This window comes from Aspergillus pseudoviridinutans (assembly GCF_018340605.1).
Source record: "Aspergillus pseudoviridinutans IFM 55266 DNA, scaffold_1, whole genome shotgun sequence".
Classification (NCBI taxonomy): Eukaryota; Fungi; Ascomycota; class Eurotiomycetes; order Eurotiales; family Aspergillaceae; genus Aspergillus; species Aspergillus pseudoviridinutans.
The window spans coordinates 137,387-156,479 of NW_025091281.1; the positions used below are offsets into that span (position 1 = coordinate 137,387).

A 19,093-nucleotide genomic window follows, 5' to 3' on the forward strand; every position below is an offset into this window, starting at 1 on the left:
GTTCCTCAGTAATCATTAGTTAGCCAGGTGCGAACTCTCCAAAGAGGATCTCTATCCCTGTCTTCAATTAATCTGTCTGCCTGTCTACTTATTAAATCGAAGATACTAACTGGTTAATGCAGCTCGTATTAATAATCTACACTGCAGAGTTACATTTCGGATACGGAGTTACTTGTCGATGTGTTGGAGTTCGTATCCACCACGCCCCTCCCACCTGCTCTGTGCGTAGGGTTGGATCTAGTGCGCTCCAACGGGATCGACCCACATGGAGCCATGACGCCCACCGCTCTAGGAACAATAGCTTGGTTGGGTGGCGGCTGTGTTTGAGTTGTGTTTGCGGGCTTGAGGGGTCTTAAGGGAATAATGTGGTGGGCGGAGCGTGAAGTGGCCCAATCTGCAGATCTATATCCACCCAATCACTAAATATGTTCACTATATCTGATATGATACACACTAGGTGCGCAGGAATAGGGCCTCGGGCCTCTCAGGACTAGGGTATATTTTTTAGAGAATAATATCCATCTATATATGAGATAAAAAATATATAGATCTACTAAGAAATATTGGAGTTATGGTAGATTTACATTTTAGGTGGTGGGTGATAAGAATAGTAGTGGTAACATATATTATATATATCTCGATGTCTACACCATTGTCCATCCTAAGCTTAGGGAGCACCCTAGCCCCATAGAAAAGGCTATTTTAGCTTATATAATAGGTGATATACAATATTTACATAGTTACTTATCATCTTTAAAGAAAATACATAGATATCCTGGCGCTATGCTATTACTAGAAGAATACGTGGTAATTAGAATACTAAACGAGCTAGTCGCGCGTGGATATCCGTAATCCACATGGGTTGGATCGAACACGGTGTGGATCAAGTTGATAAACCCATATCCAATCCATGACTAGTCTGGTCTAGATGTAAAAATAAATTCTTGCCGCAAAGTGAACGAGCATCTGGAGTAGTAGAACAAAATGATCAAGGTTATGAGAGCGAACGCACAGACTAAACCATAGACAATCTAGATCTATCAATAAGAACACTGCTAGAAATACAACCAATAACACCATTCGTGAAAGAAACTACACTGGCAAACATAGGCCACCTGCAGCCGTAACAATCATAGCAATCATTTCTAAGGAGACTACCGCAGCAGATCCAGAATCTCCGCCGATAGATCACGAAGACGTTTGCGCAGGTTCGCCTCCATTTGATCCAACATAGCCGCCGKGAAGGGAAACAAGCTCTCCATTGAGGTGGTCTGGTGCGACGGGGGAGTCAGGGGGGCACCGCATCCGCCCCCACCAACCGTCTGGGTGCGTTGCGATAAGAGGTTGACCAGCCGCTGTACTCGGTGCAGTTGGCTCAGAACCTGTTGCCCGACGAGACGGATGTGGTCCTCGCTGTCGAGTCCGTACTCGTCGAGCTGGGATCCGAGCTCGCCACGCAGCGGGCTCAGGCTTGGCGGGTCTGCACCGATGGAGTGCTCCGCCTCGAGGTTGGGTGTTTGTCGCACAACTGCTGCGTACGAGGACAGGGTCTTGAGCATAATGATGGAGAGGACGGCCAATAGGTAGCCGTCGGCGCAGTCGCATTGGAGCATCTCGTTGATTGCTTGGACGGTCTGCTCGTTAGCGCTGAGGATGGATTTGACCGTGTCGGTGGAGGGATTGATTTGAACGGGGAAGCCTGAGCAACCTCTTGTGGCTGGGGACGGAAAATTGTTGAGTAAAGTGATGGTCCGAACAAAGCTGCAGCTGCGGTTGGGGAGCTGGCCCGGTGATGCGGTCGCTTCCCCGATAGACGGAGCATGGTTAGAGGAAAGAAGAGCAGCCATGTTGTCAAAGTTGGCCAAGTTAGGCTGTTGATGCAAAGAGTCGAATTCGTTGTCACCGCCGGGCAGATGTATCATAGGTAGCTTCTGGGAGGAGTCTGTGAAGTCATCGATGTGAAAGTTCAGGATGTCCTCCACTGTTCCCTGGGTCAAGAAGCTGGGATCGGTCGACGCAAAGCTGGCGGAAAAGAGATCTGAATAGCTTTCAGTCGAAGGGGTGTCAGCAGACGGCTGCGTGACTTCAGGCTCAGTATGAGTGGCCGGTAGCCATGACTGCATGACCGGCGGAGAGGGCGAGATAGGGTTGCGCACTCGAGTTCCTGGCTTGCGCCCGGCACGCTTGGTCACAAAATATTCGCATGGTTTTCCCTGCTTTGCACAACGAGCACAGATGGGCTTTTCTTTGCTGCATTTGATCTTCGATGCTGCACAACGGTTGCAGCTGTCCCGCAGTTTGCGACGGGCAGGACTCCCGGCGAAGGGGATGGGAGATTGTAAGCTGGAGGAAGTGGTCGTTGTAGTATCCATTGAGAACAGCGTTTTGACACAGAAACAAATTCAGTCCACTGAAGGTGGGCTGACCTGTCAATATTATGGCGTAGGGGGCTCCGCTATATTGCGCCGAGAGAAGAAATACGACGATGCTGGAGTAAGCGACTTCGTTTGAGACTAGTCCTTAGCCACCCTCCGCGACATGGCAAGGCAGACATCTGCCACTGTCAGGGGTCGGAAACATCCAAACTGGAAACATTCAAACTTCACCATCGGGGCGGCTGCAGCTAAGAAATTAGCCTCCCGGAAGCCCCGCTCTGCACAATCTCCGTCTCATCTCCATCCACCCCCATCATGCTGCACATTTGCACCGTCATTGGACGCATTAGAAGCCTTATCAAAGTACTGAATGCCAGAGCCAGTCGGGAAGGCAACTCCTCGAGCCTGACTCAGCACGATTAATTAGAGTGCAGAGGGAATTTCCGGCCCTCCTGGGCGTTATTACAGGAAGACGTCGATATATTTGCAATGACCGTTCTGGAACAACAACCCGTACTGTGGTATAAACTCGAAAGCTCCGTCGTTCACTCTCGAGTGGAAGGTCAAGTCTCTGGAAGGAAAAGGGACTGCGGAAGGGCCCTCAATTGGCTGGCTGACAGGAGCTTCCTAACTAAGATTAGTGAAACAAAGTTGCCCATCTGGATTAAATTTCCATATGAATTACGAGCTCCCTAGGTACAGCGAGTCTCAGTATATTCTGCATGATCCCCACACAACACTTCGTATATCGATGCTCAATTGATGTTCGATCTGGACTATGATAGGTCTATAGAGTGAAAGCGGAGTAGAAATAATCTATGTTTTACTTGGTCTACGTTACATCTGAGTACCTCGTATTACTTCTGCGTAGATTTAATATAATGAGGACATCAATATCACGAGATGCTCCGCTTGTCTCACTTATCTCGTTTTAGGGAGGCTTTACTGGTAATACGGCTGGTCGTGCTATTCCCTTGCTTATAATCTATTCTAAACTTGTAATAAGCATAATGCTCGTCAAGCCTCTAAGGACTTAGTAGCCCATATCTTAATGATTCTTTTTAAGTCAAGGATAAGAGGAACAAGTCTTAGTGTTTAAACGCCTTAATCCATCCAGTTGACCGAGGTACATCGCACTTGCCTATTAGGGATCTGACATGGCCGAGGGGAATATGTCCTTTAGTCTCACACTGTTCACAGCGAATTGCAAAATATGCGGCTCCAGATATCACTATCACTGACGAGTCACAATGTGTTTGATGCGCGCCATTTCCTCAGCCGGTTATCTCGGCTTAGCCCACAGCCACTCGGGTCTGGCGTTCAAGCACCCTCAATCCTCTAGCGCAGCGATCAGGGGAGCTAGAATTCAATGGATTCTAACGTCAGATTCTTACGCCATGACGAATACACCAGCAATCACCCTGAAGAAACTAAGCGGACGATTTGCCTCTTTCACATGTGGTGTGGTTGCAACAGATACGCTTCTAAAAGTAAGCCGGACTTTTTGTTGAAGATTCCTTTCTCCTCATTCGAGACTAGTCAACCAACCCCCACGCTCCTCTTTACGACCTGTCGGTACTACCTGAGCTAGATCCTTTGCATCCAGACTATGCGGTCTATTTCTGGATGCTGTCAGATAATCGAGGTTGACACTCATGTTGCAGGCAGCATCGCTTGGCTCCTGCACGGAATTACCCCCATCCGGCATGCGTGCTTATCAATCCACTTGCCTCGGTACTAACCATTGGTGAGGGAACTATACAGCACTCCACTCCATCCTAAGCGAATGAACGGGCGCACGGAAGAAATGAGCAAGGGTTAATTGCATAATGGACATGATGACTAGCAGCTAGCGCTCGGGATAAGCCTGATACTTGATTTCCAATGCAACAGCCCCGTGTCGTCCCCCAGACCGTACTTTATTCACCAACACCAGGCGGCCCTCGCCGTCGCCCATCCCGTTCAACAAATTGACCACCTCCAACATCTCGTGCTCGCGCTCATTGGCCAGCTGCATCAGCGACAAATCTCGCAGCCTCGACCCGAGGTCGGGATCTGCGTGCGCCGTCCCCCGCTCGGGCAGCGCGGGCGCAGTCAGCACCACCGTCGCTTCTGGACGTTTCTGCAGCGCCGTGAGATGCGCCCGCAGCTCGCTGTCAATCTCCGCCATCAAAGACGTCCAAGTCGCTCCTGGTTCGGGAAGCGGGAAGTTGATGATGTAGACGGCCGCGTCCTCGACCGGCTGCGGGGTGCCTGGCAGGCGTTGCTGGAGCTGGATGCGCGGGTGTTGTAACTTCGCCGTTGGGGCTGGCGAGGCCGCCGGGCTCAGTTGCGCGATGAGACGAAGCGACGGGTATTTGTTGGCCAGGGCGATCACGCGTTCGGTCGATCGGGCTCCTACCTGGGAACAGTTTTATGTGAGAGTTTTGCCAAAGTGAGGGGGAGAAGTCACAGATCAGGCAACCTCTGAGGCCCAGGCCTTACCTCGACCACGGATGCGCTGCTCGTTCGGAGCGGCTCCAAGCACGTAAGGATATCCGTAGCGGTGTCACAATGGTGGCCGAGTCCGTGGCGGAGATACGCCTGCCATTGCCGCTGCAGGCGCGGCAATTGGGTTTTGTCTGCTTTGGTAAAGAAGCCCTTGTGAAAAATCACATCTCGTGGCGCCTCGTGCGGCGATTCTCGCCCTTGTTTAGTGAGGATGGCCATCTCCAACGCGGCGGGCGCCACAGTGCCGGCGAGGAACATGGCAGCATCTAGATAAGACGGTTTGGCTACAAACGCGGCCGAAAGCGGACTGTGGGCGATGTGTCCGGGCGTTGGCTCTTGTAGGAACCCTCCTAAGCTGGCCATGCGGATGATGCGCGCGAGTTTCGTCTCTGGGACACCGATCAAGTCGGATACATCTTTCATCAAGGCACTTCCGTCTAAGGGGATGCATGCCGGCACCTGAAATTCTCCCAGCCACTGAATGCAAGCTAAGAGCTGGGTCTGGCGGGGTATAGAGTCAGTTGAAGGATTTGAGAGGGATAAGGTCCCAATGACTACCTGGAGTGCTAGTTGCTGTAGAAAGTCTCCTGGGCTAAATAGCATCAGTTGTAGTTTGTTAAGATTTGCCAACGCCGACTCCCGTGCACGGTAGGCTTCATGCGATGGATCTGCGTAAATCACCCGCGCTGGGCCGTCCCCCGGACATGCAAGTGGAAGCTGAACGTTGCCCAATTGAGTCGCAAGGCTCCTAAGTGCGCTGCACAGCTCGCGCGTACAGGTCTCTAGTTGCGCCGGGTCAATCATGGAGGCGGTAATGGATCATTGAGCAACATATGTGGTCAGTTTATAGATTTTGGTCAACTGGATATGGGACCCAGGTTGAAATATCTCAGTTCGGATTAAGCCTTGTTGGACCACTGAAAAATTTATTGGACGAATTCTTTCTTGTGCTTATTTTCGTATCATAGTGAGTGATCATTTAGAACGCATTCTGGCTCATATTGTCAAGGGAGTACTCTTCTCTGTCTCCACAGCCTTTGAAAGTTTCAGATTGGTGCGACCTTAACCGGCAAAAATGATGCATGATACCAGGGCCCTAACTCCAGGGTTGTATTTGCGTAGGGGATGCGTCACTGACTCGTGCCAGACACTAACATGCTGACGGAGCGCCGCAAGAGTAGCTGACGTGTTTTGTACATCAACCGTGACCCAGCCCATCGAGAAGCAGCCCTGCGTATTGGAGTAACTGCCCTTCATGCATGCGTCCGCAATCCCGGCATTGGAGTCGCTCATTCCACGTTCAGATCGCGCAGCGGCGCAATTCCCGTCGGCCTCCGACCTGCATCTTATGCAGAAAAGCGCGGAAAGAACTAGACGGCCACCCGTAACGGTCGTTTCGCAGCGCCCATGCAGCCAGGCCCGGCTGTTTATGGCAAAACTACCAGACACTAAACAAGCTCATATCCCCGATTATCTCTCGCTCATCTCCGAAACCTGCGATCCACAGTGAAGATGTTGTCAATGCGAGTTTGAACACGAATCGACGTAGATGAAGCCCATCCCTCGGCTCAAGCCGTTCTGCTGTCTAAGTACTCACGTTATTGGGGACTAGTAGGATATCGCATTGCAGATCGTAATTGACCGAGTAGAGTCAGCAATTTGCAATATTTCTGTAGCGACCGAAAGGATTGTTCGTAGCGGACCATCATTTGTAAGTGTATGATTCCGGGGGCGGCGCACCGGGAGGAATCTTAACAAAGCTTTACATGCTTACTACAAATGCCCGATGGCTGTTAAATCGGCAGTCGGGAAGCTATACGTGCTCCTCGAAGCAAAAACAGGCTGTCATCACCGAGCTTTAGTACCGCTGTCTCTGTATATATAATCCATGTGCGTGTGTACATGTATATCAGTGTCTCCCCAATGGGCTCTAATAACACGTACCAACCATGGGAGAATCGATCATGAATATTCATAACAATGCGTCAAGGAAGATGAAGCTCATTTACTTCAGCAATGAGTTTCCTCAGGACGACCTGCAGACCGTCTTTCGTAAGCTCCATACTCACAGCAAGGACCGGCGACACCCGACGCTCGCTCGCTTTCTCGAGGAAGCCACGCTGGCCATTCGCGAGGAAGTGCGACGATTGCCGACCACATTGCGAGCGTTAATCCCTCCGTTTGAGAGTATCTTGAACTTTGCGGAATTTACGGACCTTCGCAAGGGTCAGCTCTGCGGGTCAATTGACGGTATCCTCCTCTGTGTTCTGGAGTTGGGGACTCTTATTGGGTAAGCCAACGGTGCTGAGGACACACCCTGAGACAAGAAAAGGAACTGACAATGGGGTGTCAGCTACTATGAGAACCATGAAGATGCCTTCAACAGTGATCCTGCAAGCATCGCGTTGGCCGGGCTGGGAATTGGCCTCCTGGCAACAGCGGCAGTCTCGATAGCAATCACCGTGGCAGATCTTGCCATCACAGGCGCCCAAGTCGTCCGACAGGCCTTCCGACTGGGGGTGTTGGTCGATGAGGTATCGCAAAATCTTGAGCCTCGTGATACTACCGAGGGCAGCTCGCCAGATACCTGGGCCCATGTTATGCCTAATGTGTCAGTCGATGAGGTTCAGCACGAGCTGGACGCCATTCAAGCAAAGGAGGTGAGTTTATCCAGACCCTCTTCCTATTTTTCTCAGATAGGAGTAATGGCTAATCATGTATAGAAAACCCCGGAGCCAAGTAAGATCTTTATCAGCGCCCGTAGTACCACATCAGTCACAATCAGTGGTCCTCCCTCGCGTCTACAGGCCATGTTCCGCACAGCCAAGTTCTTCCATGAACATAAATGTATCGCTCTACCTGTGTACGGAGGATTGTGTCATGCAGAGCACATCTACACCCAGGATAATGTGCGCAGTGTGGTCCGAACGCGCTCGATGGAGTTGGTCAACGCTAAATTCGTTCCCCGACTGCCTGTCTATTCCACCAGCACGGGCCGTCCATTCCCTGTCAGCAGTGCGACGGACCTGTTTGAAAGTATCATCGCGGAGATCCTAACCAAGGCAATTGAATGGGATCGAGTCACCCAGGGCGTCGCTCAACTGGCTCAGGACTTGAATGCGACAGAGTGCCAGCTTGTGGTATTCCGCATCTCTCTTCCGATTCGGGACCTGGCTGCGGCCCTGAAAAATGGCTCCGACGTGGAAACGTCCACCAAAGAGATCATGCCATGGGTGCATCAAGAGGAGGAAAGCGACGAAGGAGGACCGCGAGGACCACTGCAGTCCAAGATCGCGATCGTGGGCATGTCCTGCAGGATGCCTGGCGGGGCGACGGACACTGAGAAGTTCTGGGACCTCTTGGAGCAGGGACTGGATGTCCACCGGAGGATTCCTGCGGACCGGTTCGATGTCGATTCCCACTACGACCCGACTGGTAAGAGCGTGAACACGAGTCATACCCCTTACGGATGCTTCATAGACGAACCAGGTCTCTTCGATGCGCCTTTCTTCAACATGTCGCCCCGAGAAGCCGAGCAAACAGACCCCATGCAGCGCCTGGCTCTCGTCACGGCATATGAGGCCCTGGAAAGAGCCGGATACGTCGCTAATCGAACGGCCGCAACGGACCTACACCGAATAGGCACTTTCTATGGCCAGGCGAGTGACGACTACCGTGAAGTGAATACAGCTCAGGAGATCAGTACCTACTTCATTCCCGGCGGGTGCCGTGCCTTTGGCCCCGGTCGTATCAACTATTTCTTCAAGTTCTCCGGCCCAAGTTACAGCATTGACACCGCTTGCTCGTCCAGTCTTGCGACTATTCAGACAGCTTGCACTGCACTGTGGAATGGCGACGTGGATACCGCGGTGGCCGGTGGTATGAATGTGCTGACCAACTCGGATGCTTTTGCAGGTCTCAGCCATGGCCACTTCCTCTCCAAGACTCCAAACGCATGCAAGACCTGGGACAGCGAGGCTGACGGGTACTGCCGTGCGGATGCGGTAGCATCTATTGTTATGAAGAGATTGGAAGACGCCGAAGCAGATAATGACAACATTCTTGGCGTCATTGTGGGAGCAGGAACGAACCATTCTGCAGAGGCTGTCTCCATTACCCATCCCCATGCGGGTCACCAAGCCTACCTGGGGAAGCTGGTGGCCAACCGGGCTGGAGTTGACCCGCTTGACGTTGGATATGTGGAGATGCACGGCACTGGCACCCAGGCAGGCGATGCAGAGGAGATCCAATCAGTAACTAATGTGTATGCTCCAACGACGAGGCGCCGCAGCACCAAGAATCCTCTATACATTGGAGCTGTGAAGGCAAATGTTGGACATAGTGAGGCAGCAGCGGGTGTTACAGCCCTACTGAAGGTCCTCCTGATGCTGCAGAAGAACGCAATCCCGCCACACGTTGGGATCAAAAACTCTCTGAATCCCATCTTTCCAGACGACCTTGACAAGCGGCAGGTGCACATCCCATACCAGAAGACAGAATGGCCTCGGCTACCAGGGAAGACGCGCATGGCTGCCGTTAACAATTTCAGTGCGGCAGGAGGCAACACTACCATCCTGCTCGAAGATGGACCGCTGCGAGAGGTCACTGAATCCGACCCTCGACGAACCCATGTGGTAGCCGTCTCAGCCAAGAGCAAGATATCGCTGAAGGGAAACCTCACACGGTTGATAGACTACCTCGAACGCAACCCAGAGGTCTCGCTGGCCAACCTGTCATACTCTACGACTGCACGTCGCTACCACCACAACCACCGCGTTGCCATAGCCGCATCTAGTGTACCCCAGGTGCTGAAACAGCTTCGATCAGCACTGGACACCATGGACACTCACAAACCAATCCCCAACACAGGAGCCCCGTCGGTGGCCTTTTCCTTCACGGGGCAGGGCGCCTCGTATAAGTCATCCAATTACGAACTGTTCCACCAGGCGCCCTCTTTCCGGGCCCACGTCCTGCATCTAGACGCGATCGCCCAGGGTCAGGGCTTTCCATCCTTTATCCCAGTCATTGACGGCACCCACGACAAGGACTACCAACACTCGCCTGTCATGACCCAGCTAGCTCTGGCGTGCACAGAAATCGCCGTCGCAAAGTACTGGGCCTCGTTGGGGGTGAAACCCGACGTAGTTATCGGACACAGCCTGGGCGAGTACGCCGCCCTGCACGTAGCAGGGGTGCTCTCCGCCAGTGACGCTATCTTCCTTGTGGGCCAACGGGCTGCCCTCCTCCAACAAAAGTGCAAGGCAGGCAGTCACAAGATGGTTGCAGTACGAGCCTCCGTAATCCAGATTCAAGAAAGCGCACAGGACCGACCCTATGAGCTAGCGTGTATCAATGGTCCGAAGGAGACAGTGCTGAGTGGCCCAAAAGACGAGATGGACACCATCATCCCGGTGCTGGAAGCTGACGGATACAAATGCTTCAGTCTGGATGTCCCCTTCGCCTTCCATTCCAACCAGACGGACCCAATCCTCGACGACTTTGAGACTCTTGCCACGAGCGGTGTCGTGTTCCAGCCCCCCCAGATCCCTGTGATCTCGCCGCTGCTGTCCAAGGTGGTTTTCGACGAAAAGAGCGTCAATGGAAACTACCTCCGTCGTGCCACTCGCGAGGCAGTCAACTTTCTCTCTGCGCTCGAGGCTGCGCGCAGCATTGGCATCGTGAGTGATGAGACTGTTTGGATAGAGGTGGGCCCTCATCCAGTGGGAGTCGGTTTCGTCAAATCCACCTTCTCATCAGTCAATGTGACCGTGCCGTCTCTTCGTCGAGGCGAGGATAATTGGACGACCCTGGCGCAGAGTTTGGCCGCGCTCCACTCTGTGGGTATCAAAATCGAATGGGGCGAGTTTCACAGCCCATTTGAGAAGTCGTTGCGTCTGCTCGACTTGCCGACTTATGCGTGGAACGACAAGCGGTACTGGATACAGTACAAAGGTGACTGGGCGCTGACCAAGGGTAACACGTTTTACGACGAGGAGAAGGGCCTCAATAAGGCTCACGCCGCGTTGCCTGAGCCCAAGTCCAGTCTGAGCACTTCGACTGTCCAGCAGATTATCGACCAACACTTTGACGGTGTAGCGGGGACTGTGACCATGCAATCCAATCTGATGCAGCCGGACTTCCGCGCGGCAGCTTGGGGTCATAAGATGAATGGATGTGGTGTGGTTACATCGGTAAGACGCTGCCCGCCTCTAATGCCATGAGTGTGATACTGACTGAATGGGGCAAAGTCTATCCACGCAGATATCTCCTACACACTGGGTGAGTATCTCTACAAAAGGCTCAAACCGAACACCCAACAGGTGCATATGAACATTGCCAACCTGGAGGTCCTGAACGGGCTTGTCGCGAACAACAACCCGGAGACACCCCAGCTCATCCGCGTCTCTGTCAGCACCTCCAACATCGATGCCAACGCCGCCGATCTGACCTGGTACAACGTGCTGGCGGATGGAGGCGTCGATGAACCATTTGCGAGTGCGACTCTCATCTATGGCAACCCAGACTCCTGGCTTGACTCTTGGATCCCGATCACCCACCTCGTGCAAGGCCGCATCCAGGATCTCCAACGCCTGGCAGAGTCTGGCATCGCCAACCGCTTCACGCGCAACATGGCCTACCGCCTCTTCGCCACCAACCTCGTCGACTACGCGCCCGAATACCGTGGGATGCAGTCAGTGGTGTTACACGGGCTCGAAGCCTTCGCCGACGTCACCCTGTCTACCGAAAAGGGCGGCAGATACACCGTGCCCCCCTACTTCATCGACAGCGTGGCCCACCTGGCCGGCTTTGTTATGAACGTCTCCGATGCGATGGACGTGAAGAACAACTTCTGCGTGACCCCCGGGTGGCGCTCGATGCGGTTCGCTAAGCCCCTCATCGCCGGCGCGCGCTACCGCTCCTACGTGAAGATGATTCCAACGACCGAGGATCCCAGCGTGTACTTGGGCGATGTGTATGTCCTGCAGGACGAGGTAGTGATCGGCATGGTCGGCGGGATCCAGTTCCGCCGATACCCGCGCATTCTGCTCAGTCGCTTCTTCTCTGCAGCGGATGATGTGAAGGCGCCGCCCGTCGCCGCTTCGACTTCTTCCAAGAATCGTGTTGCGAAGGCAGCCCCGGCAGTGGGCCCCACGAAGCCCGTGACAAATGGAGTGAAGCCAGCGGCTGTCAATGGCGTTAAGCCTGCTGCTAATGCTGCTGCTGCAGCAGCACCTGTGAGTGAGCCTGCCCCCGCTGTGAACCACGTCAAGCCCGCCACAGCTGCGGACCCTGCGCCGAACGTCGACTCGGATACCACCACCGCCAAAGCAATTCGGATTATCGCGGCGGAATCCGGCCTCGACCTTGCTGACTTGACGGACGACGCCAGCTTCGCGGACTTGGGAGTGGACTCGCTGATGAGCTTGGTCATAGCGGAGAAGTTCCGCACGGATCTGGGAGTTGTCGTGGGCGGCAGTCTGTTCTTGGAGTATCCGACCATTGGGGATTTGCGCACGTGGTTGGAAGAGTATTATAGCTAGATTGTGTTTGGGATGGGAGAAGAGTTGCTGCGTGTAATGCTTTTCGATCTCAGTGAATGCAGTCCTGGAGTTAGACGATGCAACTCCTCGGTGGTGAGTAGATAATAGAATTACTTGTTCATGTTCTGTTCTTATCTAGCTAAATTAATAATTATAGTCTAAATTATACTCTTACATCTTACTACCACCCCTACCAGTCTACCAGTGGGCCAGGTGGCATGTCATACGTGAGATTGTGCCGGGTTACAGTTCAGCAAGGTTTCAAATTACCCTGGATATCCTGAGACCTTGTTAAACTACTAGAGACAGCTTCCACCTGCGCTAGCCACAGATTTCTGCGCTAATATGGCAATCTATCAAGCTATCATTGAAGTCTATCTGCAGGGCGATGTGGATCTTGCTATATATCATCAATGCGTTTAATTTTAGTAAACCACTAGTCAAGGTAGGGGTTTTCCAGGTTTGGAGCATCTGATCACTCCTATAAACAGTTAGTGCTCTGTTAGATCTATCACATCATTTCGTATAAAGAGGAAAACGCAAGCAAAACAAATAAGGTAATGGTGGTATATTTTCAAAAGCAGGGAGAGTCATCAATCATAGTAATATATAAAAAGTAGAGGAAACTATTAGATATTTTTAACATGCAATGGGGTCTCTGGGAATATTTCAAGCGTAGTCTTTTATCTTCTAAACCCGTGCAACATAAGAGGTATTTAGTTTATAATTTGGCGGCGTCTCTATTCTTTTAGCAAAAAGTCAACACTGCAAGTCATCATCAAATTGGAAGCACAACCGCGAAGACCGTCAAAGTTGGAAGCAAGGGGAACAGGGTCACTTCCTTCTAGATAAGGCATGTAAAGCGTTGGCCTATTTGATCATATGATCTGTCAACAAGCCAGCAACCTCCAACGATTAACTCATCTTTTCCCTCACTCTTATTAAATATTTGTGTCTTTGTGATACAGCTGTGGTCTAGTGCTGGGTCATGTTAAAGCTTGTCCCTATCTATTTAAACTGACCCCGGACTCTCCAGCTACAACCTCTCAGTTATTTCAACTCAGAACTGCCTCGTATTTGTACATTCATTTGTTGTCATTGCTTTTACAAGTCATAGCCCTGAGCTCATATACAATGAAACCTCTGCTTATCATTCTCGTTCTCGCCGGCAGTCTAGTTGCTGCGCAGAATGACCAAATTCCCGACTGTGCGGTATGTGCGTCCTCGGCACCACCAACACCATAGTGTGCCGTTCCCTAGTTGATTCAATTGCATATTGACCGTTATTGTTTGTATAGAAGGACTGTGTTTCTAAGTCCACCTCCGGACAAAATGTCGCTGGCTGTAAGGATAGTGACATCGCCTGCATTTGCAGAAAAAAGGATTTTCTTGAAAACATGGCCTGCTGCCTTACCGGCGTTTGCAGCGTTGGAGATATGGAAAAAACTATCAAGTTTTCAGCGCAGCTTTGCAATGCCTCTGGCGTCCAGGTCCCTGATAAAGTCACGTGCCCAGGTACCTATTGAAGTCACGTGTAAGCGTCAGCATGGAACAGGTGGTTAGGTGTCAGGTGAAACCTAGACGGGGAAGGCAATCCTATGAGGCTCTAGGTGTGTTAGGTGGAATGTATGTCACATACTCTACAGTCAAAGACATGAGCTTGGGTTGGGCATGTTTCAATTGCAGAGGCTTGCCACTAAAATAGGACTGTGTTGCTCCCGACCTACAGGCTACTCCTTCCAGTAGAACGTACTTGACAGCTCTATAACCATGCAGGTATGGTCTGTTTAGTTGAGTAGATCAGCATAATTGAAGGGATTTATTACTTATTGTACCGTGCAACAACGTTGACACTTTGTGGCGGAGCGACCCGGTTCTCCAGGGCGTCTGCACTGATATAGGATGACGCACCCCACTGTGAATAGTTACTTACCGCCAAACCCCGCACACTACATGAGCCCTGAGCCCTACTTGACAGGGGTCGCTTTGTGAGACTCGGACTCGGCCTAAGCCAGAGCTAAACTAAACTAGAATCGATTGATATAAAGCCACGCGGCTGGCCTGTAGCTGACTCTAATACTCTTTCCTTCCTTATTCTATGAAGATCTCAACTATGCCCTCCCAAACCGGCCGTCTTGCGTCCATTCTCCGTCCATGGGGGCTGATCTGGTTATCTATTTGCCGTAGGTCTTTGTCGTCCCCGCCATCAACTTTCATACCTCTATTAATCATCCCTTCCCTACAGTGCACTGGGAAGTTTTGGTACAAGCAGTTCGTCGAGACGGTCTCGCAGCACTTGGCCGCCCACAACAAATTCGAGATGCCGCTTCAGCAAGGTTGCTCAGTAAAACGTGTAACATCACCCACTCGCAATATCTTCCGTCACTCAACTCGTGTACAGAGTAGACTGCTGACCATTATGCGCAGCTGGTGGTTTTATCGCTTATGAAGACACAACCATTGTTCCCTCGCTTGTGCAAGCCGCTGGCGGTATTGTTCTCGAACTGGGCCCAGGGCCAGGCAATCAGATTCATCGTTATGATACCTCCCTTGTCAAACGTGTGTATGGCGTTGAGCCTAATCCCTACTTTAAAGATGACATAGAGGCCAAGCTGGACAAGCATGGCCTGCGGGATAGGTATAAGCTTATAATTTGTGGCGTTGAAGATAGCGATGTTCTGAGAGAAGTGGGAATAACGGAGGGAAGTTTGGATGCCGTGTTATGCATCCAGGTCCTGTGTGCGGTAAAGGATCCGAAGAACGTGATGAAGGAGGTGTGGAAGCTGCTCAAACCTGGAGGCAAGTTTATATTTTGGGAACACGGATGGAGTAGAAACCGTTTGACGACTGTAGCGCAAGGTATGTCTCTGCCAACTTTCTTTCGTGTGTTTGTCTCTAGTGGAGGGACCAACGAGCGGTACAGAGCGGCTGACATGACTTAGCTTGCTCGAATCCTGCCTGGAGCACATTTGTTGGATGCCATTTGACCCGGAATGTGTTGGCGGACATTCTCAACAGTGGAGAGTGGGAAAATCCGCATGAGATTGAAGAACCCGAAGAACCGTTTAGCTTGCTACCTAGGATTCAGGGTGTGCTTGTCAAGAAAAAGGCTTAATTAGCCCCTGGAGCAAATCCATTCACCCTCAGCTATCGCCCGCGTCAAGATTGATAGAATGCTTTGAAGCGCACTCTTCATCGGATGTGCAGCTGAGAATTCGCTCAAAGTTGGCATTTAAACACATTCTATTCTTCCATAGTACAATAACTCGAATACCGTATCCAATCGAAGAGGAGATGCCCATATTGGCCACCAGTATACAGTACACTAATTCATGCCTGGACGTGTTCCAAATATAGTGACGAGGACGGTTCTGTCCACCGCGACGAGGAACTACTCAGAAGCACCGAGATGATCACAATGACGGTCGTTGTTTTTGTTCTCTCGGGCTCCGGACTTCCAGGCTGGGTCGGTGCATCTGGCGAGGCTTCGGTGACTTGAGCCGTGTCATGAGTTTCTGAAGGCATGGCGATGGACTTCGTGGGCCAGGCCTAAGGTACATGAATTCCAGATGGAGACTGAAGTCAATATAAATATCATCGGACGTAGACCAGCAAGTGCAAGTAGTAGCGAGAGACTCCTTCGGGATTAGTCGAACCTGAGGAACCACAGATAGTCAGGAATGTCCATCCTGCATGGTAACCTATTCAATGTGTTGTTCGATGTTGGAAGTAGTCGTGAACCTACCGAGTGTTGTTCGGGAGATAGCGGAAATCCCCCGGAATGGTTGGAGGATGGTTGTAGTTGTTCATGGTTAGCGCGGTCCATTCAAACGGCCGAAGTAACCTCCGGCTGCCACCATGTTTCTTCTGCATCTTCCCACCTCATGATCCTCATCCCATCGCATTCACCATGTCGACAGACCATTCGGCAAGGTCGCCGCTCATCCGGGCTTGTGTGATGTGTCAACAGCGAAAGGTCAGGTGCGACCGCAAATCCCCCTGCGCGAATTGTGTCGGATCTGGCACACAGTGTGTCCCTGCCACGCTCACTCCGCGCCGTCGTCGATTTCAAGAGCGAGTGCTATTAGACCGTCTGCGCCACTACGAAGGCCTACTTCAGCAACATAACATCGATTTCGAGCCACTGCATCCCCAAGCCAAGCAGGAGCCTGTTGCTGATGTCTCTCGGGACTGTGGACGGTCAGAAACGGCGAGGGCATCGACCCCTATCCAGTTGCAGGCAGTGTCCGATACCTGATCAGCCCAGCTTCACTACAGGAATTAACTAATTCTATTATAGCGACCTCTGGCAGGCCATTAGCCGAGTGGTACGTTTGATTCCTTCAGTGTCGTTGTTAGGGCAAGCCGTTAACCCTGGGGAAGACACTTGAATCTGAAGATGACGACGGTGACAGTCCAGACGTGCAGACTGCCGTGGTAAAAAACGACTGGGACCACTTCGACCAACCAGAAACCAACGACCAAACCAGCGATGATCTTCTGTTTGGCCAACCACAAGCTAATGTGAATGTGTTCACCTTGCACCCCGGACAAGCCCAGGTCTTTAGGCTCTGGCAGACGTATCTCGAAAACGTCAATCCCCTGCTGAAAGTGACCCATACGCCGACGCTGCAACCACGGATTGTCGACGCGGTCAGCGATCTTGAAGATATCCATCCGACCTTAGAGGCACTCATGTTTAGCATCTACTGCATCGCGGTCGTGAGTCTGGCCGATAACGAATGTCACCGGCTGTTCAAATCGTCGAAGGAAGATCTGCTGGCGCGCTACCGGTTGGGCTGTCAGCAATTGCTGATCAATTGTCGGCCCTGGCAGTTTACCAATGTCGACGGCTTGACTGCATTGTACCTCTACTTGGTATGCAGTCCGTCCGTGTTAAGACGAGAAGAGGAATACCACATATAGTAACGGTTTTAGGTCTCCATTTGGCCGCAAACAGACCCGCGCTTGCTCTCCTCTATGCTGGCCGCCGCTATTCGGATTGCACAACGGATGGGGCTCCACAATGAGTCGACATACACTCGATATACTGCCATGGAGGCCGAGATGCGTCGAAGACTCTGGTGGTCGTTGGTGATTTTGGACCATCGCATCTGCGAGATGTCCGAATACAAGGTCACCACCTTGACACCCACTTGGGACTGCCGGATTCCGTTAAACGTGAACGACTTTGAGATTCGAATCGACACCAACTCCTGCCCCACCAACGGCGAGAAGCCGACGGAGGCGCTGTTCGCGGTAGTCCGTAGCGAGCTCGCCGACCTGATCCGCCATACCACCTTTCACATCAACTTCGTCAATCCGTTACTGGCGGCTGTGGCTAAAGCAAAGGATCCGCGACACACGTCCATTCCTGCAAATGGTGAGATGTTGACTATTCAGAAGGCAATTGAGGAAAAGTATCTCGCTTTCTGTGACCCCGCTGACCCGCTCCACTACATGACAATCTGGACGACCCGCGGCTACATAGCCAGAAACCGCCTGCTGGAGCACTATGCGAGACACTCGACGTCACCAGCGACGCAGCAGACAGACGCGCAGCGCAAAGCTGCCCTGTCCTACGCTCTAGAGATGCTGGAGTGCGATACGAGACTGCGAGTCTCCCCTCTCACCAGTCGGTACCTGTGGCTCGTAGATTTCCATGTCCCAGCCCTGGCATACATCCACGTTTTGAACGATCTAAAGAAGCGACCGACAGAGAGCCACGCTGGGAAGGCCTGGCAGACCATGAGTGAAAATTATGAAGCGCGCGCCCTGCAACCCAAGCCCAGCGGCCAGGGTGTCTTCGCCGTCTTCGCAAGCGTGGTCCTCCAGGCTTGGGGAGCGCGGGAGATATTCCTCCGGCAACAGGGCTTGTCCGTAGAGACACCCCAGATTGTGGTCGATATTCGGAACAAAGTGGCGCAGACGAGTTCGGGCTTCCCCATGGCACCGAGCTGCAGCACCGAGGAACCGCCTCACAGCAGAATCGCGATCAGTACCAATTCAGAGGCGACTCAGTCACAGATTAACCTCACCTGTCATAGCACCGACGGACAAGCCATCCCAGGTCCCGATATAGGACCTAACAGCTTCCCCGACGTCGCTGGACCGGCTATCATGGATATTGATATGGATCAATTCTGGACTGCAATGGACTGGAGGTTGATGCATACACAGGACTGGTGATATAGGCATTTATAAGGTGGATTTTAGGTACTCCCAGTCATAGGAATCTCCTCTGTCAGCGACTGCTCAATGAATATCCCAATTCCGCATTTGTTCCTGTTCCACTAAGCCACTAATTGCCCTGCTCGTCTTTCCCGATAATAGGGAACATTTTKGTGAACTTGTAAGGTGTCTGGACATTTCTGGATATACTTCGGCCTCACCGGACCAGCGCCCTTTTAAGGCGGCGGCCGAGCACTATGGGGAAGAATAACCTTAAGTGGCGGCGAAGTTGTGCTTTCCCTGGTCTACATCAAGACACATCTGCAGCCCCAGCAAGGCTGCCGTGAGTCATGAGTCCAGGACCAGCCCGAGAGGGGCAACTGCTCACGTGACATCTTCTCACATCATGCTCCAGAGCTCAGATTCAGACATTCTTTCCATTCAGCATATTTTACTTCAATATACGGATGCCTGACAATCATGAGCTCTACCAACCGCGATATCATCACTTTGAGC

General features: G+C 52.0%; 5 protein-coding genes across 5 annotated transcripts; 3 read left to right on the forward strand and 2 right to left on the reverse strand.

The window, feature by feature from the left end:
* Window positions 1-1,154: 1,154 nt before the first annotated feature.
* Asppvi_000052 (uncharacterized protein) lies at window positions 1,155-2,372 on the reverse strand (the record flags this gene model as incomplete). Its single annotated transcript, XM_043296365.1, has 1 exon — window positions 1,155-2,372. One exon carries the CDS (start codon window positions 2,370-2,372, stop codon window positions 1,155-1,157), a length of 1,218 nt encoding a protein of 405 aa, XP_043152300.1.
* Window positions 2,373-4,224: 1,852 nt separating this feature from the next.
* Asppvi_000053 (agnestins biosynthesis cluster transcriptional coactivator AgnL9) lies at window positions 4,225-5,669 on the reverse strand (the record flags this gene model as incomplete). Its single annotated transcript, XM_043296366.1, has 3 exons — window positions 4,225-4,776; window positions 4,860-5,366; window positions 5,424-5,669. 3 exons carry the CDS (start codon window positions 5,667-5,669, stop codon window positions 4,225-4,227), a joined length of 1,305 nt encoding a protein of 434 aa, XP_043152301.1.
* Window positions 5,670-6,814: 1,145 nt separating this feature from the next.
* Window positions 6,815-12,406, forward strand: Asppvi_000054 (type I polyketide synthase; the record flags this gene model as incomplete). The annotated part of the gene is made up of 4 exons (XM_043296367.1): window positions 6,815-7,155; window positions 7,219-7,525; window positions 7,589-11,056; window positions 11,114-12,406. The coding sequence occupies 4 exons, from the start codon at window positions 6,815-6,817 to the stop codon at window positions 12,404-12,406; spliced, it is 5,409 nt and encodes a 1,802-aa protein (XP_043152302.1).
* Window positions 12,407-14,726: 2,320 nt separating this feature from the next.
* On the forward strand, window positions 14,727-15,521 carry Asppvi_000055 (class I SAM-dependent methyltransferase; the record flags this gene model as incomplete). Its single annotated transcript, XM_043296368.1, has 3 exons — window positions 14,727-14,742; window positions 14,834-15,265; window positions 15,349-15,521. 3 exons carry the CDS (start codon window positions 14,727-14,729, stop codon window positions 15,519-15,521), a joined length of 621 nt encoding a protein of 206 aa, XP_043152303.1.
* Window positions 15,522-16,316: 795 nt separating this feature from the next.
* Asppvi_000056 (transcription factor domain-containing protein) lies at window positions 16,317-18,595 on the forward strand (the record flags this gene model as incomplete). The annotated part of the gene is made up of 4 exons (XM_043296369.1): window positions 16,317-16,651; window positions 16,707-16,734; window positions 16,790-17,284; window positions 17,345-18,595. 4 exons carry the CDS (start codon window positions 16,317-16,319, stop codon window positions 18,593-18,595), a joined length of 2,109 nt encoding a protein of 702 aa, XP_043152304.1.
* Between the last annotated feature and the right edge of the window lie 498 nt (window positions 18,596-19,093).